The 26,112-nt window shown below is 43.6% G+C and overlaps 1 protein-coding gene across 19 annotated transcripts in view; it reads right to left on the minus strand.

Annotated features, from left to right (window-relative positions):
• NRXN2 (neurexin 2) overlaps nucleotides 1-26,112 on the minus strand; it is an 888,378-nt gene that overhangs the window by 434,539 nt on the left and 427,727 nt on the right. For 11 of the 19 annotated variants that reach the window (XM_067472511.1, XM_067472506.1, XM_067472510.1 and 8 more), the window contains 3 exons: nucleotides 14,264-14,383; nucleotides 7,120-7,504; nucleotides 2,652-2,842 (listed from right to left, as the gene is read on the minus strand). In XM_067472511.1, the coding sequence (XP_067328612.1) occupies nucleotides 2,652-2,842; nucleotides 7,120-7,504; nucleotides 14,264-14,383 (696 nt within the window). The remainder of the gene's footprint in view (nucleotides 1-2,651; nucleotides 2,843-7,119; nucleotides 7,505-14,263; nucleotides 14,384-26,112) is intronic. The other 8 variants (XM_067472519.1, XM_067472515.1, XM_067472523.1 and 5 more) reach the window with 1 other exon arrangement.

The following is a 26,112-nucleotide window of genomic DNA, read 5'->3' on the forward strand; positions in this document are numbered from 1 at the left end:
ATTATAGTATTGTATATTCGAGTTACTAACTGGAGCGGGTGGCAGGGAGCACACAACGCCCTTGTTGTCCCAGCTCCACTGGCTGCCGATTTGCTACCGGACCCAATTCAAGGTGCTGGTCTTGGCCTACAAAGCCCTAAACGGTTCCGGCCCAAAATACCTTTCGGACCGCATCTTGGCCTATGAGCCCACGAGGACCTTGAGATCGTCTGGGGAGGCCCTTCTCTCGATCCCGCCTGCGTCACAGGCACGGCTGGCGGGGACGAGGGAGAGGGCCTTCTCGGTGGTGGCCCCCCGGCTGTGGAACACTCTCCCTGCACACATCAGACAGGCACCCTCCCTCATGTCCTTTCGGAGAAGCCTTAAGACATGGCTGTTCGAGAGGGCATTTAATTAAGTGCTAACAGCAAGACAATATGGTAATGAGAACTGGAATGGAACAAGGAATATGAGATTGGCTATGATTCCACTAAGAGACGAAGCGGATTTTTAGTGTAGTTTGTAATTTGTGTATTGTTTATATGTTGTTGAAACGGATTTTGTAACTGTCTTTTATGTGTACTGTACACCGCCATGAGTCGCCCTTATGGGCTGAGAATGGCGGTTAATAAGTGCATTAAATAAATAAATAAATAAATAATAAATATTTTATTACTATATTATTATATTATACTATAATTGTATAATATAATATAATATAATATATATAATATTATATATATAATATAATATATTATATATAATATATTATAATATTTATAATATAATATAATAATATATAATATAATAATGTAATTATAATATAATATAATATACAATAATATAATATAATAATATTATAATATAATATACAACAATATAATATACAACAATATAATATAATAATATTATAATAATATAATATAATATAATATTAGTTGTTGTGTGTTTTATCACACCAACAGTCAACAACAGAGGGAGAGGGAAGCTTCAGAAGTTCCCCTTGTCCCATTTGGAGGTTTTTTTAGCATATTGCGCAATCGCGTCCGCCATTAACGAATCGATTCATAATTTCGGAAATTTCGGAAATTTCGAAATTTTGAAATCTTAAATTTCGGAAGTTCTCAGAATTTAGAAACGCTAGCGCACCCTAGAAACAAAACGAGTTTAGAACCAATTTTTTTCTTGATCGCCCAAGCCTAGTAGAAGTCCCTTCCAGTTTCCTTAAAAACTTCGAAATTGCTTTAAAAAGCAAATCTTTCCGAATTTATTCCGAATTACGAAGATTCCGACCGAACCGTACCACGTCCCTTTGCCCTTCCAAAGCTTTTTCCGCCATTTCTGTTACAAAGCAGTAAGTGAGTCGGAAAAGACCACCCAATGAAACAGGAAATAACACTCACAAACCATCAAGGAAGGATTCGGATGTTTCGAAAAGTTTTGAACATTTTTTTTCTGTGAAAATTGGAACTGACTTCTCTCCTTCCTTCCTTCTCTACCCTTCTTTCTTTCCTTCTTTCTCTCCTTCCCTCCTTCTTTCCCTCTTTCTCTCCTTCCTTCCTTCCTTCTCCACCCTTCTTTCTTTCCTTTCTTCCCTCCTTATTTCCCTCTTTCTCTCCCTCCTCCTCTGCTTCCTTCCTCCTCTACCCTTCTTTCTTTCCTTCTTTCTCTCCTTCCCTCTTTCTTTCCCTCTTTCTCTCCCTCCTTCTCTCCTTCTTTCCTTCTCTACCCTTCATTCTTTCCTTCTTTCTTTCCTTCTTTCCCCCTTTCTCTCTCTCCTCTCCCTCCTTCTCTCCTTCCTTCCTTCTCTACCCTTCTTTCTCTCCTTCCCTCTTTCTTTCCCTCTTTCTCTCCCTCCTTCGCTCATTACTTCCTTCTCTACCCTTCTTTCTCTCCTTCCCTCCTTCTTTCCCTCTTTCTCTCCCTCCTTCTCTCCTTCTTTCCTTCTCTACCCTTCTTTCTTTCCTTCTTTCTTTCCTTCTTTCCCCCTTTCTCTCTCTCCTCTCCCTCCTTCTCTCCTTCCTTCCTTCTCTACCCTTCTTTCTCTCCTTCCCCCCTTCTTTTCCTCTTTCTCTCCCTCCTTCTCTCATTCCTTCCTTCTCTACCCTTCTTTCTCTCCTTCCCTCCTTCTTTCCCTCTTTCTCTCCCTCCTTCTCTCATTCCTTCCTTCTCTACCCTTCTTTCTCTCCTTCCCTCCTTCTTTCCCTCTTTCTCTCCCTCCTTCTCTCATTCCTTCCTTCTCTACCCTTCTTTCTCTCCTTCCCGCCTTCTTTCCCTCTTTCTCTCTCATTCTCTCCTACCTTCCTTCTCTACCCTTCTTTCTTTCCTCCTTTCTTTCCTTCTTTCCCTCTTTCTCTCCCTCCTTCTCTCCTTCTTTCCTTCTTCCCCCTTTCTCTCTCTCCTCTCCCTCCTTCTCTCCTTCCTTCCTTCTCTACCCTTCTTTCTTTCCTTCTCTCCTTCTTACCCTCTTTCTCTCCTTTCCTTCTCTACCCTTCTTTCTTTCTTTCCTTCTCTCCTTCCCTTCTTTCCCTCTTTCTCTCCTTCTTTGCTTCTCTACCCTTCTTTCTTTCCTCCTTTTTAAATCAAACAAGCTTAGTATGTGTATGTTTGTATGTACACATATGAGCCTAGAAGGGTTACCTTTCGGGATGTGTACCTGTGCCCGAGCTCACCTTTGAGGTCCAGGTTGCGGGCGCCATTGGAGTGCTGTGTTACGGTCCGGGAATCAATCTTGAGCGTGTGCACATTGTTGGTGTCGCGGGACACAATGACGTTGTGCCACTGGTTGTCGTTGACCGGCTTGTCTGAATTGCCCTTCATCAGCGACGGTCCGTTGCCCAGGTCGAAAACGTAGTGGATGTACCTGTAGAGAGGGTCCGGAAATGAGAAGGTGTAGGGCAGGGGTCCTCAAACTTTCTCTTATTCTTTCTTCCTTCTCTACCTGTTTCTTTTCTCACTCCCTTTGCTCGTTGGTTCTATCCTTCCTTGTCTCTTTCCTTCCTTCCGCCTTTCTCTCTTTCGTTCCTTCTCTCCTTCCTTCCTTCTCTACCTTTCTTTCTTTCCTTCTCTCCTTCCTTCCTTCTCTACCTTTCTTTCTTTCCTTCTTTCTCTCCTTCCCTCCTTCTTTCCCTCCTTCTCTCCCTCCTTCTTTCTGTACACTTCTTTCTTTCCTTCTTTCTCTCATTCTCTCCTTCTTTCCCTCTTTCTCTTCCTTCCTTCTCTATCCTTCTTTCTTTCCCTTCTTTCCCTCTTTTTCTCCCTCCTTCTCTCCTTCCTTCCTTCTCTACCCTTCTTTCGTTTCTTCTTTCTCTCCTTCCCTCCTGCTTTCCCTCTTTTACTCCTTCCTTCCTTCTCCACCCTTCTTTCTTTTCTTTCTTCCCTCCTTCTTTCCCTCTTTCTCTCCTTCCTCCTCTCCTTCCTTCCTTCTCTACCCTTCTTTCTTTCCTTCTTTCTCTCCTTCCCTTCTTCTTTCCCTCTTTCTCTCCCTCCTTCTCTCCTTCCTTCCTTCTGTACCCTTCTTTCTTTCCTTCTTTCTCTCCTTCTCTCCTTCTTTCTCTCTCTCTCCCACCTTCTCTCCTTCCTTCCTTCTCTATCCTTCTTTCTTTCCTTTCTCTCCTTCCCTCCTTCTTTTCCTCTTTCTTTCCCTCTTTCTCTCCCTCTTTCTCTCTTCCTTCTCTACCCTTCTTTCTTTCCTTCTCTCCTTCCCTCCTTCTTTCCCTCTTTCCCTCCTTCTTTCCTTCTCTACCTTTCTTTCTTTCTTTCTTTCTTTCTTTCTTTCTTTCCTTCTCTCCTTCCCTTCTTTCCTTCTTTCTCTCCTTCCTTCTCTACCCTTCTTTCTTTCCCTCTTTCTCTCCCTCCTTCTTTCCTTCTCTAACCTTCTTTCTTTCCTTCTTTCTCTCCTCCTCTCCTTCTTTCCCTCTTTCTCTCTCTCCTCTCCCACCTTATCTCCTTCCTTCTCTACCTTTCTTTCTTTCCTTCTCTCCTTCCCTCCTTCTTTCCCTTTCTTTCGCTCTTTCCTTCCCTCCTTCCCCCCTTCCTTCCTTCTCTATCTTTCTTTCCTTCTTTCTCTCCTTACCTCCTTCTTTCCCTCTTTCTCTCCCTCCTTCTCTCCTTCCTTCCTTTTCTACCCTTCTTTCTTTCCTTCTCTCCTTCCCTCCTTCTTTCCCTCTTTCTTTCCTTCTCTACCCTTCTTTCTTTCTTTCTTTTCTTCTCTCCTTCCCTTCTTTCCCTCTTTCCCTCCTTCTCTACCCTTCTTTCCTTCTCTTCTTCCCTTCTTTCCCTCTTTCTCTCCTACCTTCCTTCTCTACCCTTCTTTCTTTCCTTCTCTCCTTCTTTCCCTCTTTCTCTCCCTCCTTCCTTCTCTATCTTTCTTTCTTTCCTTCTTTCTCTCCTTCCCTCTTTCTTTCCCTCTTTTTCTCCCTCCTTCTTTCCTTCTCTACCTTTTTCTTTCCTCCTCTCCTTCCTTCCTTCTTTAACCTTCTTTCTTTCCTTCTTTCTCTCCTTCCCTCCTTCTTTCTCTCCTTCCTTCCTTCCTTCTTTCTGTGTATGTGTTTTGTGTGCGTATATGCATATATGTGTGTATATATGTGTGTTTATGTGTATATATGTGGTTTTGTGCATGCATTGTAATGTTTTGCATTTTTTGGCTTTTTAAGTCCCTACCGTTGTATTTTTCAGTGTTTTTATGAGTGATGGTCACTCGTTGGCCTGAGAGGGGTCTTGTGTCCAAATTTGGTGTCAATTTGTGCAGTGGTTTTTGAGTTATGCTAATCCCACAAACGAACATTATATTTTTATTTATATAGATTATTATTATTATTATTATTATTATTATCATCATCATCATCTTTTCCCATAAACTACAACTTGAACTTATATTATTATTATTATTATTATTATTATTATTATTTTTCCCATAAACAACTTGAACTTATATTATTATTATTATCATTTCCCATTAACTACAACTTGAACTTATATTATTATTATTATCATCATCATCATCATCTTTTCCCATTAACTACAACTTGACCTTATATCATTATTATTATTATTATTATTATTATTATTATTATCTTTTCCCATTAACTACAACTTGAACTTATATTGTTATTATTATTATTATTATTATTAATCTTTTCTCATTAACTACAACTTGGACTTATATTATTATTATTATTATTATTATTATTATTATTATTATTATTATTATCTTTTCCCATTAACTACAACTTGACCTTATATTATCATTATTATTATTATTATTATTATTATTATTATTATTATCTTTTCCCATTGACTACAACTTGAACTTATTATTATTATTATATAATATAATATAATATAATATTATCTTTTCCCATTAACTACAACTTGAACTTGAACTTATATTATTGAACTTGAACTTATAGAAGTTCAACTACAACTTGAACTATTATTATTATTATTATTATTATTATTATTATTATTATCTTTTCCCATTAACTACAACCTGAACTTATATATCATTATTATTATTATTATTATTATCTTTTCCCATTAACTACAACTTTACCTTATATTATCATTATTATTATTATTATCTTTTCCCATTAACTACAACTTGAACTTATATTATTATTATTATTATTATTATTATCTTTTCCCATTGACTACAACTTGAACTTATATTATTATTATTATTATTATTATTATTATTATATTTTCCCATTAACTACAACTTGAACTATTATTATTATTATTATCATTATTATTATCTTTTCCCATTAACTACAACTTGAACTTATATTATTATTATTATTATTATTATTATTATTATCTTTTCCCATTAACTACAACTTGAACTTATATTATTATTATTATTATTATTATCATCTTTTCCCATCAACTACAACTTGAACTTATATTATTATTATTATTATTATTATTATTATTATCTTTTCCCATTAACTACAACTTGAACTTATTATTATTATTATTATATATTATATAATATAATATTATCTTTTCCCATTAACTACAACTTGAACTTATTATTATTATTATTATTATTATTATTATCTTTTCCCATCAACTACAACTTGAACTTATTATTATTATTATTATTATTATTATATATTATATAATATAATATTATCTTTTCCCATTAACTACAACTTGAACTTATTATTATTATTATTATTATCTTTTCCCATTAACTACAACTTGAACTTATTATTATTATTATTATTATTATTATTATTATTATCTTTTCCCATCAACTACAACTTGAACTTATTATTATTATTATTATTATTATTATATATTATATAATATAATATTATCTGTTCCCATAAACTACAACTTGAACTTGAACTTATATTATTGAACTTGAACTTATAGAAGTTCAACTACAACTTGAACTTATATTATTATTATTATTATTATTATTATTATTATTATTATTATTATTATTATCATCTTTTCCCATTAAGTACAACTTGAACTTAATAATAATAATAATAATAATAATAATAATAATAAGTTCAAGTTGTAGTTAATGGGAAAAGATAATAATAATATAAGTTCAAGTTGTAGTTAATGGGAAAAGATAATAATAATAATAATAATAATAATAATAATATAAGTTCAAGTTGTAGTTAATGGGAAAAGATAATATTATATTATATAATATTATATAATAATAATAATAATAATAATAATAATAAGTTCAAGTTGTAGTTTATGGGAAAAGATGATGATAATAATAATATATAAGTTCAAGTTGTAGTTAATGGGAAAAGATAATAATAATAATAATAATAATAATAATAATAATATAAGTTCAAGTTGTAGTTAATGGGAAAAGATGATAATAATAATAATAATAATAATAATAACAATAATAAGTTCAAGTTGTAGTTAATGGGAAAAGATGATAATAATAATAATAATAATAATATCATCTTTTCCCATTAACTACAACTTGAACTTATATTATTATTATTATTATTATTATTATTATTATTATTATTATTATCTTTCCCCATTGACTACAACTTGAATTCTGATGCTGAAGGAGGATTGTGTGTCCCAGTGAGGTATTGAGAGGTCCTTTTCAGACGGAGAGGGGGCTAAAGGCGGAAAGGCCCCGCCACTCACCCCTTGACCAGCTCCACCACGATGAAGTCGTTCCCGTTGCCGCTGTTGAAGAGGATGAGCCCGTCGGTGGCCGTGGTCTTGAACTGGAAGAAGAGGTGCATGGAGGCGTAGGCTTGGAGCGTGGCCAGCGCCAGGTAGCTGGCTTTGCTCTTGAAGGTGACCGGGTCGGCGATGATGCTGCGCAGGCCGAAGCGGGCGTTGAGCTCGCAGTAGCTGATGTCGCCGTTCTTGCAGAGGTCCATGTAGGGCAGGCCGTTGAAGACCAGGCTGCTCAGGTGGCCAATGAAGTTGGAGGGCACCACCGAGATGAAGCGCCGCTCCGTCATGATGCCCGTCTCGATGTTGTGGAACTCCAGGCGGGTGTGCGCCCCGGCCATCTGCCCTGCTTGGACCAAGCGCACCGGGAAGAGGATGGGGGGAAGAGGGACGGGAAGAAGGGTGCACTGTTAAAACCGGGGAGAAGCATTCTCTCCTGACATTTCACCCACATCTATGGCACACGTTCTGAGCTCTGGCCGAGGTTGTGACCAAAAGAACTATCAAAGTCTTTCATGGCCAGACTCACTAGGTTGCTGTGAGTTTTCCAGGCTGTCTGGCTATGTCCCAGAAGCATTCTCTCCTGACATTTCACCCACATCTATGGCAGAAGTTGTGAGCTCTGTTGGAAACTAGGCAAGTAGGGTTTCTATATCTGTGGAATAATGTCCAGGGTGGGAGAAAGAACTCTTGTCTGTTTGAGGCAAGGGTCTGGAGAACAAGCCCTATGAGGAGCGGCTTAAGGAGCTGGGCATGTTTAGCCTGAAGAAGAGAAGGCTGAGAGGAGTTATGATAGCCATGTATAAATATGTGAGAGGAAGCCACAGGGAGGAGGGCACAGGCTTCCTTTCTGCTTTCCTGGAGACTAGGACGTGGAACAATGGCTTCAAACTACAAGAGAGGAGATTCCACCTGAACATGAGGAAGAACTTCCTGACTGTGAGAGCCGTTCAGCAGTGGAACTCTCTGCCCGAGTGTGGTGGAGGCTTTTAAACAGAGGCTGGATGGCCATCTGTCAGGGGTGATTTGAATGCAATATTCCTGCTTCTTGGCAGAATGGGGTTGGACTGGATGGCCCAGGAGGTCTCTTCCAACTCTTTGATTCTAGGATTCTAAGGAATCAACCAGGGCCAGCTAACACCACCTAACAAAGGATTCCCCCAGGCAGGAAGCAGCCAGGCTTTGAAGCTGCATGGCTGTAACCCTATGCTTTGTTCAGCCTTGCAAAGGCTTTCATGGCCAGAATTACTGGGTTGCTGTGAGTTTTCCAGACTGTCTGGCTATGTTCCCGAAGCATTCTCTCCTGACATTTCACCCACATCTATGGCAGAGGTTGTGAGCTCTGGCAGAGGTTGTGACCAAAAGGACTATCAAAGGCTTTCATGGCCGGAATCACTAGGTTGCTGTGAGTTTTCCAGGCTGTCTGGCTATGTTCCAGAAGCATTCTCTCCTGACATTTCACCCACATCTATGGCAGAAGTTGTGAGCTCTGGCAGAGGTAGTGACCAAAAGGACTATCAAAGGCTTTCATGGCCGGAATCACTAGGTTGCTGTGAGTTTTCCAGGCTGTCTGGCTATGTTCCAGAAGCATTCTCTCCTGACATTTCACCCACATCTATGGCACAGGTTGTGAGCTCTGGCAGAGGTTGTGACCAAAAGGACTATCAAAGGCTTTCATGGCCGGAATCACTGGGTTGCTGTGAGTTTTCCAGGCTGTCTGGCTATGTTCCAGAAGCATTCTCTCCTGACATTTCACCCACATCTATGGCACAGGTTGTGAGCTCTGGCAGAGGTTGTCCAGAAGCATTCTCTCCTGACATTTCACCCACATCTGCTCTGGCTGCTCTGACTGGCTGCTCTGACACGACAAATAAATAAATACCCACATCTAAGGCAAGGAAACAACCAGGGCCAGCTAACACCACCTAACAAAGGATTCCCCCAGGCAGGAAGCAGCCAGGCTTTGAAGCTGCATGGCTGTAACCCTATGCTTTGTTCAGCCTTGCAAAGGCTTTCATGGCCAGAATCACTGGGTTGCTGTGAGTTTTCCAGACTGTCTGGCTATGTTCCCGAAGCACTCTCTCCTGACGTTTCACCCACATCTATGGCACAGGTTGTGAGCTCTGGCAGAGGTTGTGACCAAAAGGACTATCAAAGGCTTTCATGGCCAGAATCACTGGGTTGCTGTGAGTTTTCCAGACTGTCTGGCTATGTTCCAGAAGCATTCTCTCCTGACATTTCACCCACATCTATGGCACAGGTTGTGAGCTCTGGCAGAGGTTGTGACCAAAAGGACTATCAAAGGCTTTCATGGCCGGAATCACTAGGTTGCTGTGAGTTTTCCAAGCTGTCTGGCTATGTTCCAGAAGCATTCTCTCCTGACATTTCACCCACATCTGTTCTGGCTGCTCTGACTGGCTGCTCTGACACGACCAATAAATAAATAAATACCCACATCTATGGCACAGGTTGTGAGCTCTGGCAGAGGTTGTGACCAAAAGGACTATCAAAGGCTTTCATGGCCGGAATCACTGGGTTGCTGTGAGTTTTCCAGGCTGTCTGGCTATGTTCCAGAAGCATTCTCTCCTGACATTTCACCCACATCTATGGCAGAGGTTGTGAGCTCTGTTGGAAACTAGGCAAGTAGGGTTTCTATATCTGTGGAATAATGTCCAGGGTGGGAGAAAGAACTCTTGTCTGTTTGAGGCAAGGGTCTGGAGAACAAGCCCTATGAGGAGCGGCTTAAGGAGCTGGGCATGTTTAGCCTGAAGAAGAGAAGGCTGAGAGGAGATGTGATAGCCATGTATAAATATGTGAGAGGAAGCCACAGGGAGGAAGGAGCAAGCTTCTTTTCTGCTTTCCTGGAGACTAGGACGCAATGGAACAATGATTTGGGGGGGCTGAGTTTGATTCGAGGGGGTGGGTTTGATTCAAGGGGGCTGGGTTTGATTCGGGGGGGCTGGGTTTGATTCGAAGGGGTGGGTTTGATTCGGGGGGGGCTGGGTTTGATTCGAGGGGGTGGGTTTGATTCAAGAGGGCTGGGTTTGATTCGGGGGGGGGGGGCTGGGTTTGATTCGAAGGGGTGGGTTTGATTCGGGGGGGCTGGGTTTGATTCGAAGGGGTGGGTTTGATTTGGGGGGGGCTGAGTTTGATTCGAGGGGGTGGGTTTGATTCAAGAGGGCTGGGTTTGATTCGGGGGGGGGCTGGGTTTGATTCGAAGGGGTGGGTTTGATTCGGGGGGGCTGGGTTTGATTTGAGGGGGTGGGTTTGATTCAGGGGGCTGGGTTTGATTCGAGGCGGTGGGTTTGATTTGGGGGGGCTGAGTTTGATTCGAGGGGGTGGGTTTGATTCAAGGGGGTGGGCTTGATTCAGAGGGGCTGGGTTTGATTCGAGGGGGCTGGGTTTGATTCGGGGGGGCTGGGTTTGATTCGAGGGGGTGGGTTTGATTCAAGGGGGTGGGCTTGATTCAGAGGGGCTGGGTTTGATTCGAGGGGGCTGGGTTTGATTCGGGGGGGCTGGGTTTGATTTGAGGGGGTGGGTTTGATTCGAGGGGGTGGGTTTGATTCGAGGGGGTGGGTTTGATTTGGGGGGGCTGGGTTTGATTTGGGGGGGCTGGGCTTGATTGGGGGGGCTGGGTTTGATTCGAGGGGGTGGTTTTGATTCGAGGGGGTAGGTTTGATTTGAGGGGGTGGGTTTGATTCATGGAGGGCTGGGTTTGATTCTGGGGGGGCTGGGTTTGATTCTGGGGGGGCTGGGTTTGATTCAAGGGGTGGGTTTGATTGGGGGGGGTGGGTTTGATTCAGGGAGGCTGGGTTTGATTTGAGGGGTGGGTTTGATTGGGGGGCTGGGTTTGATTCGAGGGGGGCTGGGTTTGATTTGGGGGCTGGGATTGATTTGAGGGGGTGGGTTTGGTTTGAGGGGGTGGGTTTGATTCGGGGGGGTTGAGTTTGATTCGGGGGGGTTGAGTTTGATTCAGGGGGGCTGGGTTTGATTCGAGGGGGTGGGTTTGATTTGAGGGGGCTCAATATACTAATATATATACTATATATTAGTATATTGAGCATAGTGATCAGATCATGATATGAATAAACATAACAGTTTAAATAATGTACCAGTAAGGCCTTCTCGTGGACCACCCTGAGAATTTCGGGGGGGGGGGGGGCTGAAGCCCCTCAAGACCCCCCGCCCCTGACTATGGGCCTGATGGCTATCATGTCTCCTCTCAACCTTCTCTTCTTCAGGCTAAACATGCCCAGCTCTTTCAGCCGCTCCTCATAGGGCTTGTTCTCCAGACCCTTTATCATTTTAGTCACCCTCCTCTGGACACATTCCAGCTTGTCAATCTCTCTCTTGAATTGTGGTGCCCAGAATTGGACACAATATTCCAGGTGTGGTCTAACCAAGGCAGAATAGAGCATGGGGAGCATGACTTCCCTGGATCTAGACACTATGCTCCTATTGATGCAGGCCAAAATCCCATTGGCTTTTTTTGCCGCCACATCACATTGTTGGCTCATGTTGAACTTGTTGTCCACGAGGACTCCAAAAACTTTTTCACACGTACTGCTCTCGAGCCAGGCATTGTCCCCCATTCTGTATCTTTGCATTTCGTTTTGCCTGCCAAAGTGGAGTATCTTGCATTTGTCCCTGTTAATAAATATGTGAGAGGAAGCCAGAGGGAGGAGGGAGCAAGCTTGTTTTCTGCTTCCTTGGAGACTAGGACGCAAGGGAACAATGGCTTCAAACTACAAGAGAGGAGATTCCATCTGAACATGAGGAAGAACTTCCTGACTGTGAGAGCCGTTCAGCAGTGGAACTCTCTGCCCCGGAGTTTGGTGGAGTCTCCTTCTTTGGAAGCTTTGAAACAGAGGCTGGATGGCCATCTGTCAGGGGTGATTTGAATGCAATATTCCTGCTTCTTGGCAGAATGGGGTTGGACTGGATGGCCCAGGAGGTCTCTTCCAACTCTTTGATTCTAGGATTCTATGAAAGGTACATTGAAATCCTGCCAAAACAATACAAAAATGCAAAACGTATTTCCCTTTTTGGGAGTGGCCATGCTTCACCAGATCAAGGACAGAATTTAGATCCCAATCTAAGAGGTCTGAATCCTGAGCAGATCCCCCACTTGTCAACAACAGCCCAAAAATCATGTCACTTTGGCTGTTTGTTTACATTCAGCTCCTAATTCAGAATGTTTTGCTCAATGCTCCCTCAAGTGGCCAAACCTGGGTATTGCTGGCTTAGATAGCCACTGAGCAGAAGAATAGAGGCGCATTGCTGCCACCTGGTGTCAGGAAAGGAGAATTGCAAGGGCATAACAAAAAAAAGCCTCCTGAGAAATGCAAGAGGTGAAATCCCAGAGAAGGAATAGAGCAGTGGTTCTCAACAGGCATGGTTAGTTCGAAGCCCAAGTCAGACTGAGCACCCGACTGTTAAGCCTAGCTTACTGCCCACCTAAGCAGTTTGAAAACAGCAAAGCTGTGAGTAGAGAAATTACGCACCACTTAAAGCAAGGAGAGATTTTATGACACTATGGCCATCTGTCGGGGGTGTTTGAATGTGATTTTCCTGCTTCTTGGCAGAATGGGGTTGGACTGGATAGCCCATGAGGTCTCTTCCAACTCTAGGATTCTATGTGGTGGAGGGTCTGAAGCAGAGGCTGGATGGCCATCTGTTGGGAGTGCTTTGAATGTGATTTTCCTGCTTCTTGGCAGAATGGGGTTGGACTGGATGGCCCAGGAGGTCTCTTCCAACTCTATGATCCTATGTGGTGGAGGGTTTGAAAGAGAGGCTGGATGGCCATCTATCGGGGGTGCTTTGAATGTGATTTTCCTGATTCTTGGCAAAATGGGGTTGGACTGGATGGCCCACGAGGTCTCTTCCAACTCTAGGACTCTATGTGGTGGAGGGTTTGAAAGAGAGGCTAGATGGCCATCTGTCGGGGGTGCTTTGAATGCGATTTTCCTGCTTCTTGGCAGAATGGGGTTGGACTGGATGGCCCAGGAGGTCTCTTTCCAACTCTATGATTCTATGTGGTGGAGGGTTTGAAACAGAGGCTGGATGGCCATCTGTCGGGGGTGCTTTGAATGCAATTTTTCTGCTTCTTGGCAGAATGGGGTTGGACTGGATGGCCCATGAGGTCTCTTCCAACTCTATGATCCTATGTGGTGGAGGGTTTGAAACAGAAGCTAGATGGCCATCTGTCGGGGGTGCTTTGAATGTGATTTTCCTGCTTCTTGGCAGAATGGGGTTGGACTGGATGGCCCACGAGGTCTCTTCCAACTCTAGGATTCTATGTGGTGGAGGCTCACATGGTCTTGAGGGGCAGGTACAGCAGGAGAAGCACTCCCAACAGAGGCTGGATGGCCATCTGTTGGGAGTGCTTTGAATGTGATTTTCCTGCTTCTTGGCAGAATGGTGTTGGACTGGATGGCCCACGAGGTCTCTTCCAACTCTATGATCCTCTGTGGTGGAGGCTCACATGGTCTTGAGGGGCAGGTCCAGCAGGAGAAGCACTCCCAACAGAGGCTGGATGGGCATCTGTTAGGAGTGCTTTGAATGTGATTTTCCTGCTTCCTGGCAGAATGGGGTTGGACTGGATGGCCCACGAGGTCTCTTCCAACTCTAGGATTCTATGTGGTGGAGGGTTTGAAACAGAAGCTAGATGGCCATCTGTCGGGGATGCTTTGAATGCAATTTTCCTGCTTCTTGGCCGAATGGGGTTGGACTAGATGGCCCACGAGGTCTCTTTCCAACTCTATGATTCTATGTGGTGGAGGCTCACATGGTCTTGAGGGGCAGGTCCAGCAGGAGAAGCACTCCCAACAGGGGCTGGTTGGCCATCTGTTGGGAGTGCTTTGAATGCGATTTTCATGCTTCTTGGCAGAATAGGGTTGGACTGGATGGCCAACAAGGTCTCTTCCATGATTCTTAATTATATTATAGCATTATGAATCTTGGCATAATGCTATAATATAATTAATGTGTTTTTATTTATATTATAACTATTATTTGTATTATATTCTCAATTTGCTTCTGACACGATCAATGATAGTGATATGTTGTGGGGAGGGGTCTCCTCCCTAGTGTCTCCTCCTCGGCTTACCTTCCACGGTGACGTTGTCCACTGAAAGCTGCAGGTTCTTCCCCCGCCGCACCACGCGAACCGTGTGCCATTCGTTGTCGTTGAGCTTCTGTCCGGCAAAAAGGGTCTCGGGGCCTTTACCTGGAACAGGGCAGGTAGGACGGCGGGGTCAAGGGAGCGCGGCCAAGCTTGGACCTAGCTGCCCCCCACCCGATAAAGACCCCCATCAATCCCTCCCTGGTGCCCAGTTTCACCAAATCTTGCATCTCCAATAACACACTCGCTCACACAAACAGACACAACTAGTAACTCCAATCTAGTTTGGGGGCAAATTGAGCCCTCCAAAGAGTGGGTGCTGCTCACTGTTGCAATGTTGGGTAAGGATACTGGTTGTGAAGTCAACAAAATACATATGGCCACAACCTCGGGTGGTGACGGAAGCGTGTGTGCATGAATACAGTCCATGATATTTACATCTGTATTGAGAGAAGACACAGCAAAACAGTCCAGTTCAGCTCACTCCTCCAACCCATAATATTTTCATACTTACAGGATGCCACATGTTGGATCTCCAAAAAGATGTTGTCAACCAGTAGGAGAGTGATGTATTGTCGAAGGCTTTCATGGCCAGAATCACTGGGTTGTTGTAGGTTTTTCGGGCTATGTGGCACTTTAACAACATTTAAAAAGGACCTTAAAACCCGGATCTTCCGCTGCGCCTTTGGTGACACTTTGCACCCCTCAATGCTTGTCTGTTACTGGAGTTCGTACCCCCCAAATGGGAAGTTCAACCTCATAAATGTCTTGCTCCTTTTTTAATCTCATCACAATTTTTAAATTGTTTTATCCTGTACATGTGGTCTGCCCATTGTTATCGTTATCGTGATTGTGTTTATTATTTTAGGACTGTTTTTCTTATTATTATTAATGTATTTTGATGATGTTGTCATTGTTTGCTGTTTATGTTTTGATTTTATTGCTGTAATTCAGTGTTTCTCAACCTGGGGGTCGGGACCCCTGTGGGGGTCATGAAGGGGTGTCAGAGGGGTCGCCAAAGACCATCAGGAAACACAGTATTTTTTGTTGGTCATGGGGGTTCTGTGTGAGAAGTTTGGCCCAATTCTATCATTGGTGGGGTTCAGAACGCTCCTTGATTGTAGGTGAACTATAAATCCCAGTATCTACAACTCCCAAATGTCAAAGTCTATTTTCCCCAAACCCCATCAGTGTTCACATTTGGGCATATTGAGTTTCCATGCCAAGTTTGGTCCAGATCCATCATTGTTTGAGTCCACAGTGCTCTCTGGATGTAGGTGAACTACAACTCCCAAACTCAAGGTCAATGCCTACCAAACCCTTCTAGTATTTTCTGTTGGCCATGGGAGTTCTGTGTGCCAACTTTGGTTCATTTCCATTGTTGGTGGGGTTCAGAATGCTCTTTGTTTACATGTTAACTATAAATCCCAGCAACTACAACTCCCAAACTCAAGGTCAATGCCCACCAAACCCTTCCAGTATTTTCTGTTGGTCGTGGGAGTTCTCTGTGCCAACTTTGGTTCAATTCCATTGTTGGTAGGGTTCGGAATGCTCTTTGTTTACATGTTAACTATAAGTCCCAGCAACTACAACTCCCAAATGACAAAATCAATCCCCCCGCCAACCCCACCAGTATTTAAATTTGGCCAATTGTGCCAAATTTGCTCCAGTGAATGAAAATACATCCTGCAGATCATTATTTACATGGCGATGTTATGGTTATGGTTGGGGGTCACCACAACATGAGGAAGTGTATTAAGGGGTCACGGCATTAGGAAGGTTGAGAAACACTGCTCTAATATGTTGTCTGGGCTTGGCCCCATCAGGGAGATGGTGGCGGGGTATAAATAAAATGTATTATTATTATTATTATTATTATTATTATTATTATTATTATTAAAGCAACACAACTGTTCAATGCTAAGGCTTCCCACCCAAATGGAACTGTAGAGGAGAGTCTACTGAACAAGCCAGTACCTGCCGCATACCAGTACTGCTATCTGTTGAGGAGTTATGAAGGTGGAGGCATTACTTTTCATTCAACCCTGGTATTCCATAGGATGCAGGTATGGTAGCTGTCTGAAGTGGAATTGTACTTCCATAACTGCGTGCTTTCTATCAGGGCTGGGCAAACTGAGGCCTGAAGTGCATTCATCCCTGTCCCCAAGCTGTTTCTGTCCAATAAGCAATTAATTCACAGACTTCTGTCCCAAATGAGATAGATAGATAGATAGAGAGATAGAGAGATAGAGAGATAGATAGATAGAGAGAGAGAGAGAGAGAGAGGGATTAGCTGTACCTGCCACACGTTGCTGTGGCCAACCTTCCCTCCCTTTCTCTCCTTCTTTCTTTCTCTCCTTCCTTCCCTCCCTCTTTCCTTCCTTCCCTCTTTTTCTTTCCCTTCTTCTTCCTTCTCTACCTATTTCTTTCCTTGCTTCCTTTGCTCTTTGGTTCCATCCTTCCTTGTCTCTTTCCTTCCTTTCCTCCCTCTTTCTCTTCCTTCCCTCTTTCACTTTTTATTTTCTTCTCTCCTTCCCTCCTTCTTTCCCTCTTTCTCTCCCTCCTTCTCTACCCTTCTTTCTTTCCTTCTTTCTCTCCTTCCCTCTTTGTCTCCCTCCTCTCCTTCCTTCCTTCTCTACCCTTCTTTCTTTCCTTCTTTCCCTCTTTCTCTCCCTCCTTCTCTTCCTTCCTTCTCTACTCTTCTATCTTTCCTTCTTTCTCTCCTTCCTGCCTCCTTCCCCTTCTTTCCTTCTTTCTCTCTCTTTCTTCCTTCCTTCCCTACCCTTCTTTATTTCTTTTTCTCTCCTTTCCTCTTTCTCTCCCTCCTTTTCTCCTTCCTTCCTTCTCTACCCTTCTTTCTTTCCTTCTTTCTCTCCTTCTCGCCTTCTTTCCCTCTTTCTCTCCCTCCTTGTCTCCTTCCTTCTCTAACCTTTTCTTTCCTTCTTTCTCTCCTTCTCACCTTCGTTCCTTCTCTACCATTCTTTCTTTCGTTTTCTCTCCTTCCCGCCTTCTTTCCCTCTTTCTTTCTCTTTCTCTCCCTCCTTCCTTCCTTCTCTACCCTTTTTCTTTCCTTTTCTCTCCTTCCCACCTTTTCCCTTCTTTCCCTCTTTCTTTCTCTCCCTCCTTCTTTCCTTCTCTACCCTTCCTTCTTTCCCTCCTTCCCTCTCTATCCTTTCTTTCCTTTTTTCTCTCCTTCCCGTCTTCTTTCCCTTTCTTTCTTTCTCTCCCTCCTTCTCTCCTTCCTTCTTTCTCTCCTTTCCCTCTTTCTCTCCCTCCTTCTCGCCTTCCTTCCTTCTCTACCCTTCTTTCTTTCCTTCTTTCTCTCCTTCCCTCTTTCTCTCCCTCCTCTCCTTCCTTCTCTACCCTTCTTTCTTTCCTTCTTTCCCTCTTTCTCTCCCTCTTTCTCTCCCTCCTTTTCTCCTTCCTTCCTTCTCTACTCTTCTTTCTTTCCTTCTTTCTCTCCTTCCCGCCTTCTTTCCTTCTTTCTCTCTTTCTCTCCCTCCTTCTCTCCTTCTGTCTTTCTCTCCTTTCCCTCTTTCTCTCCCTCCTTCTCTCCTTCCTTCCTCCCTTTTCTACCCTTCTTTCTTTCCTTCTTTCTCTCCTTCCCTCCTTCTTTGCCTCATTCTCTCTTTCCTTCCTTCCTTCCCCCTTTCTGTGTATGTGTCTTGTGTGTAGATATGCATAGATGTGTGTATGTGTGTGTTTGTGTATATGTGTGTGTGTGTGGTTTTGCGCATGCATTATAATGTATTTTGGGGGGTTGCTTTTTAAGTCTCTTCTGCTGTGTTTTTCAGTGTTTTTATGAGTGATGGTCACTTCTTGACCTAATAGGTGTCTTGTGTCCAAATTTGGTGTCAGTTCGCCCAGTGGTTTTTGAGTTCTGTTAATCCCACAAACAAACATTACATTGTATTGTCGAAGGCTTTCATGGCTGGAATCACAAGGTTCTTGTGGGTTTTTTCGGGCTATATGGCCATGTTCTAGAGGCATTTCTCCTGACGTTTCGCCTGCATCTATGGCAAGCATCCTCAGAGGTAGTGAGGTCTCTTGGAATTGGGTTTATATATCTGTGGAATGGCTGGGGTGGGGCAAAGAGCTCTTCTCTGCTGGAGCTAGGTGTGAATGTTTCAACTGACCACCTTCATTAGCATTTGAAGGTCTGTTGGAAGTAGGAAAATGGGTTTATATATCTGTGGAATGACCAGGGTGGGACAAAGGACTCTTGTCTGCTGGAGCTAGGTGTGAATGTTTCAACTGATCACCTTCATTAGCATTTGAAGGTCTGTTGGAAGTAGGAAAATGGGTTTATATATCTGTGGAATGACCAGGGTGGGACAAAGGACTCTTGTCTGCTGGAGCTAGGTGTGAATGTTTCAACTGATCACCTTCATTAGCATTTGAAGGTCTGTTGGAAGTAGGAAAATGGGTTTATATATCTGTGGAATGACCAGGGTGGGACAAAGGACTCTTGTCTGCTGGAGCTAGGTGTGAATGTTTCAACTGATCACCTTCATTAGCATTTGAAGGTCTGTTGGAAGTAGGAAAATGGGTTTATATATCTGTGGAATGACCAGGGTGGGACAAAGGACTCTTGTCTGCTGGAGCTAGGTGTGAATGTTTCAACTGATCACCTTCATTAGCATTTGAAGGTCTGTTGGAAGTAGGAAAATGGGTTTATATATCTGTGGAATGACCAGGGTGGGACAAAGGACTCTTGTCTGCTGGAGCTAGGTGTGAATGTTTCAACTGATCACCTTCATTAGCATTTGAAGGTCTGTTGGAAGTAGGAAAATGGGTTTATATATCTGTGGAATGACCAGGGTGGGACAAAGGACTCTTGTCTGCTGGAGCTAGGTGTGAATGTTTCAACTGATCACCTTCATTAGCATTTGAAGGTCTGTTGGAAGTAGGAAAATGGGTTTATATATCTGTGGAATGACCAGGGTGGGACAAAGGACTCTTGTCTGCTTGAGCTAGGTGTGAATGTTTCAACTGATCACCTTCATTAGCATTTGAAGGTCTGTTGGAAGTAGGAAAATGGGTTTATATATCTGTGGAATGACCAGGGTGGGACAAAGGACTCTTGTCTGCTGGAGCTAGGTGTGAATGTTTCAACTGACCACCTTCATTAGCATTTGAAGGTCTGTTGGAAGTAGGAAAATGGGTTTATATATCTGTGGAATGACCAGGGTGGGACAAAGGACTCTTGTCTGCTTGAGCTAGGTGTGAATGTTTCAACTGATCACCTTCATTAGCATTTGAAGGTCTGTTGGAAGTAGGAAAATGGGTTTATATATCTGTGGAATGACCAGGGTGGGACAAAGGACTCTTGTCTGCTGGAGCTAGGTGTGAATGTTTCAACTGACCACCTTCATTAGCATTTGAAGGCCTAGCTGAGCCTGGGAAAATCTTTTGTTGAGAGGTGTTAAGATGTGCCTGGTTGTTTCCTCTCTGCTGTTTTGCTGTTGTAATTTTAGAGTTTTTTTTAATACTAGTAGCCAGATTTTGTTCAACAAAAGATTTTCCCAGGCTCAGCCAGGCCTTCAAATGCTAATGAAGGTGGTCAGTTGAAACATTGACACCTAGCTCCAGCAGAGAAGAGCTCTTTGCCCCACCCCAGCCATTCCACAGATATATAAACCCATTGTCCTAATTCCAACAGACCTCACTACCTTGGAGGATGCTTGCCATAGATGCAGGCGAAACGTCAGGAGAAATGCCTCTAGAACATGGCCCTATAGCCCCAAAAAACCCCACAAAAAATTGCATTTTTATTTATATAGATATTCTCACAGCTTACCTTTGTTGACCTTGGCTGAGTGGCTGCCTTACTCCATCGTCTCTCCCTCCAATTTCCTCCTCTGCACACAGAGTATCACTTCCTAAACTGGCCTTTGGAAAACTCTGCCTAATTGCGGAGCCAAATGGGGGAAAAACCCGTTGTGGGGAGTCCTGGGTTCAGGGCACAAAAGGAAACAAAGCCGAGCGCGGCCATTCCCAAGCTCTAGTCCTGCAGGGATGGTTGGCCTCCAACTCCAGGTAGACTCAGCTGCCTTTGATCAGCAATTAGGGAAAAAATCCAAAATATCTGGAGGAGCAGAACTTGGCTTGGATTGGAGGAAGACCACCAGCCAATCGTAGCCGTGGTTTGGAGAGAAGGAAATGCAAAAGTGGGACATGACACAGTCTGTATGGCATATAACCGGGTTGGGAGACATAGTTGGCCTCTCTGGAATGAACTGAGAAGATATACCACTCTGTGTACTAAATTCCACTGAGCAATACATTTCAAATGTGCTAAAATGCCATTATTATTATTATTGTATTGTCGAAGGCTTTCATGGCTGGAATCACTAGGTTCTTGTGGGTTTTTTCAGGCTATAGGGCCATGTTCTAGAGGCATTTTCTCCTGACGTTTCGCCTGCATCTATGGCAAGCATCCTCAGAGGTTGTGAGGTCTGTTGGAAGTAGGACAATGGTTTTATATATCTGTGGAATGACTGGGGTGGGGCAAAGACCTCTTCCCTGTTGGAGCTAGGTGTGAATGTTTCAGCTGACCACCTTCATTAGCATTTGAAGGCCTGGCTGAGCCTGGGAAAATCTTTTGTTGAGAGGTGTTAAGATGTGGCTGGTTGTTTCCTCTCTGCTGTTTTGCTGTTGTAATTTTAGAGTTTTTTAATACTGGTAGCCAGATTTTGTTCATTTTCATGGTCTCTTCCTTTCCGTTGAAATTGTCCACATGCTTGTGGATTTCAATGGCTTCTCCGTGTAGTCTGACATTAAAAAACTCTAAAATTACTACAGCAAAACAGCAGAGAGGAAACAGCCAGGCACATCTTAACACCTCTCAACAAAAGGTTTTCCCAGGCTCAGCCAGGCCTTCAAATGCTAATGAAGGTGGTCAGTTGAAGGTGGGATTAGCATAACTCACGCCTAGCTCCAGCAGAGAAGAGCTCTTTGCCCCACCCCAGCCATTCCACAGATATATAAACCCATTTTCCTAACTCCCGAAAAAACACACAAGAACCTAATAATAATAATAATAATAATTATTATTATTATTATTCTTTGAAACACAGCAAGATGAGTCCACAGCAGACAAGATCACGCTCCTGGTTGTTATATTGGATCACACGTCAGACACTTCCCAAGTGGTGTTGTTGTTATTATTGTTATTAAATTATTATTATTAAATTATTATTAAATTGTTAAATTATTATTAATACTATCCATCCCCTGCCACACGTTGCTGTGGCCCAGTCTGTGTATATGTGCTTTGTGTGTGTATGTATGTGTATATGTGTATACATGTGGTTTTGCGCATGCGTTGTAATGTATTTTTAATTTATTTTGCTTCTTAAGTCCCTTCCGCTGTGTTTTTCAGTGTTTTTATGTGTGATGGTCACTTGTTGGCCTGATTGTTGCCTTGTGTCCAAATTTGGTGTCAATTCGTCCAGTGGTTTTTGAGTTCTGTTAATCCCACAAACGAATATGACATTTTTATTTATCTAGATTATTATTACGCCATGTCTCCATACTATGAGCTCCTGGGAGTTATAGTTTCCCAAGGTCCATACCCTTTCTCTGGGTGCATGTACACTATGGAATGGATGCCCTTGCGCCCCACTTTAAATACCATAGCTCCATACTATGCGATCCTGGGAGTTATAGTTTCCCAAGGTCTATACCCTTCTCTGGGTGCCTTTACACTATGGAATGAATGCTCTTGGGCCCCACTTTAAATAACATAGCTCCATATGATTGGGTCCTGGGATTTATAGTTTCCCAAGGTCCATATCCTTCACTGGATGCATGTACACTATGGAATGGATGCCCTTGCACCCGACCTTAAATACCATAGCTCCATATGATTAGGTCCTGGGAGTTATAGTTTCCCAAGGTCCATACCCTTTTCTCAGTGCATTTACACTATAGAATGAATGCCCTTGGACCCCAGCTTAAGTATCATAGCTCTAAACTATGTGGCTTTGAGAATTATAGTTTTCCAAGGTCCATACCCTTCTCTGGGTGCATTTACACCCTTCAATGGATGCATTTACACTGTGGAATAAATGCTCTTGGACCCCACTTTAAATACTATAGCTACAAAGTATGCGGTTTTGGGAGTTATAGTTTTCCATACACTTCTCTGTGTGCATTTACATGAGGGAGGGATGGTAGACGGTGCCTAGCAATTACAGTGTGATAGCAAATCTACTGAAAGAACACAGAGAAATGGGAAACCCTGGCACTTGAGTGCTCTAACTGGAGGTCAGCTGTGACCAGCAGTGCTGCAGAATTTGAAGAGGCACGAATGGAGGGGGAAAGGGAGAAACGTGCCAAGAGGAAGGCACATCAAGCCAACCTTGACCAGGACCACTTTCCACCTGGAGAACATGTGGATCAAGAATAGGGCTCCACAGCCACCTACGGACCCACGGCCAAGACACTACACTTGGAGGACCATCATCCTCGGACTACGAGGGATTGCCTAAGTAAGTAAGTAAGTAAGTAAGTACACGTTTGTATGCACAAAGAAAAATCCCAATTCATTTCGAATCTATCCAAGGAAACCAATGGATAACTTATCTGGTAACATATTTGTGCAAAATCATGCATATTGTGAGGTATCATCTGCATATGAAACTCACCTGGAATGTGACTGATTCAATATCGCTTGGTTTTCAGGAGTAGGTGAATCTCTCCCTTTTGGTTTGTCTTAGATTGATTTCAGTCAATTAATGTGTGTGTAAGAGTTTGAGTTGGTTTTTTAACAATTCGATGGTGTGGAAAAGGCGACCACATCCCTTTCTGCAAAGACACGCAAAGAGGAAACCGAGGCACAGAAAGCATTTAGGGGACTTACCTCAAGGATGCAGCAGAGAATCCTGGCGTCCAGCAGCTCTCCTGAAATCTATAGGATTGTTGACGCTATATGGCCCGTGTAAAATCCACATTGAACTGGATTATATGGCCGTGTGGACTCAATATAACCCAGTTCAAGGCCGATTTTGTGGATTGTCTGTCTTGATATTGTGTTGTCGAAGGTTTTCATGGCCAGAACCGCTGGGTTGTTACGAGTTTTTCGTACTGTCTGGCTATGTTCCAGAAGCATTCTCTCCTGACGTTTCGCCCCCATATACGGCAGGCATCCTCAGAGGTTGGGAGGTCTGTTGGAAACGAGGCAAGTGGGGTTTATATATCTGTGGAAGGTTTATATATCTGTGGAAGTGTGACTGCTGTAGCTGGCCACCTTGATTAGCATTCACTAGCCTTGCAGCTTCAAAGCCTGGCTGCTTCCTGCCTGGGGGAATTCCCCCCCCCCTCTCTATATCTATCTATCTGTGGAATGATGTCCAGGGTGGGAGAAAGAACTCTTGTCTGTTTGAGGCAGATCTGGATGTTGTAATTGACCACCCTGATTAACACTCAATGGCCTTGCAGCTTCAAAGCCTGGCTATTTCCTGCCTGGGGGAATCCCCCCCCCCCTATATATATATATCTGTGTAATGATATCCAGGGTGGGAGAAAGAACTCTTGTCTGTTGGAGGCAAGTGTGAATGTTGTAATTGACCACCCTAATTAATATGCAATGGCCTTGCAGCTTCAAAGCCTGGCTGCTGGCTGCCTGGGGGAATGCTATATATATATATCTGTGGAATGATGTCCAGGGTGGGAGTAAGGATTCTTGTCTGTTGGAGGCAAGTGTGAATGTTGCAATTGGCCACCTTGATTAGCATTCACTAGCCTTGCAGCTTCAAAGTCTGGCTATTTCCTGCCTGGGGGAATCCCCCCCTCTCTATATATACCTGTGTAATGATATCCAGGGTGGGAGAAAGAACTCTTGTCTGTTGGAGGCAAGTGTGAATGTTGTAATTGACCAGCCTGATTAAAATTGAATGGCCTTGCAGCTTCAAAGCCTGGCTGGTGGCTGCCTGGGGGAATCCTATATATATATGTCTGTGGAATGATGTCCAGGGTGGGAGAAAGGATTCTTGTCTGTTGGAGGCAAGTGTGAATGTTGCAATTGGCCACCTTGATTAGCAATGAATGGCCTTGCAGGTTCAAAGCCTGGCTGGTTGCTGCCTGGGGGAATCCTCCATATCTATCTCTCTCTCTCTCTCTCTCTCTCTCTGTGGAATGATGTCCAGGGCAGGAGAAAGAATTCTTGTCTGTTGGAGGCTAGTGTGAATGTTGCAATTGGCCACCTTGATTAGCATTGACTAGCCTTGCAGCTTCAAAGCCTGGCTGCTTCCTGCCTGGGGGAATCCCCCACATCTATCTATCTATCTATCTATCTATCTATCTATCTATCTGTGGAATGATGTCCAGGGTGGGTGTGAATGTTGCAATTGGCCACCTTGATTAACACTGACTAGCCTTGCAGCTTCAAAGCCTGGCTGCTTCCTGCCTGGGGGAATCCCCCCCCCTTCTCTCTCTATATATATCTGTGTAATGATGTCCAGGGTGGGAGAAAGAACTCTTGTCTGTTGGAGGCAAGAGTGAATGTTGTAATTGACCACCCTGATTAAAATTGAATGGCCTTGCAGCTTCAAAGCCTGGCTGGTTGCTGCCTGGGGAATCCTATATATATATATATATCTGTGGAATGATGTCCAGGATGGGAGAAAGAACTCTTGCCTGCTTGAGGCAAGTGGGAATGTTGCAGCTGGCCACCATGATTAGCATTGAATGGCCTTGCAGCTTCAAAGCTTGGCTGCTTCCTGCCTGGGGGAACCCCCCCCCCCTCTCTCTCTATATATATATACATATCTGCTTTCTGCCTGGGACAATCCTTTGTTGGGAGGTGTTAGTTGGCCCTGATTGTTTCCTCCCAACACCTCCCAACAAAGGATTCCCCCAAGCAGGAAGCAGCCAGCCTTTGAAGCTGAAAGGCCATTCAATGCTAACTAAGCTGGCCAATGGCAACATTCACACTTCCCTGAAGCAGACAAGAGTTCTTTCTCCCACCCTGGACATCATTCCACAGATAGATAGATAGATAGATAGATAGATAGATAGATAGATAGATAGATAGATATGGGATTCCCTCAGGCAGGAAGCAGCCAGGCTTTGAAGCTGCAAGGCCATTCAGTGCTAATCAAGCTGGCCAATGGCAACATTCACACTTGCCTCCAACAGGCAAGAGTTCTTCCTCCCACCCTGGACATCATTCCACAGATAGATAGATAGATAGATAGATGGATAGATAGATAGATAGGGGAGATTCCCCCAGGCAGGAAGCAGCCAGGCTTTGAAGCTGCAAGGCCATTCAATGCCATTTAAGGTGGCCAATGTCATCATTCACACTTGCCTCCGGCAGGCAAGAGTTCTTTCTCCCACCCTGGACATCATTCCAGGAAAGGAAAGGAATGCTTGTGGAATATGGCCACACGGGAGGGAATCCTTTGTTGGGAAGTGTTAGCTGGTCCTGACGAATGCCCACCCTGGAAATTCCACAGATATATAAACCCCACTTGCCTCGTTTCCAAGTTCCTGAGGAGGCCTGCCATAGATGTGGGTGAAACGTCAGGAGAGAATGCTTCTGGAACATGGTCAGACAGCCCGGAAAACTCACAGCAACCCCGTCTTGATATTATGGGTTGTATGGCCATGTGGAAGGGCCCTAGTAGTGTGATTGTGTGTTGAGAATAATGCTGAAAAATCCCTCGAGTGCAAACATGCAAACGTCTTCGATTCCTCAAATTCTTCCTGGAGGCACTTCCAGATGCAATCCGTTGAATGGTCTTTTGGCCCGCAGCGGTCTTAGCATTTTGGCCCGCAGCTCCTAACCTTTCCATACATAGTACGGGGGTTGAATGAAAAGTAATGCC

This window comes from Anolis sagrei, chromosome 12 (assembly GCF_037176765.1).
Source record: "Anolis sagrei isolate rAnoSag1 chromosome 12, rAnoSag1.mat, whole genome shotgun sequence".
In the NCBI taxonomy this organism is placed as follows: domain Eukaryota; kingdom Metazoa; phylum Chordata; class Lepidosauria; order Squamata; family Dactyloidae; genus Anolis; species Anolis sagrei.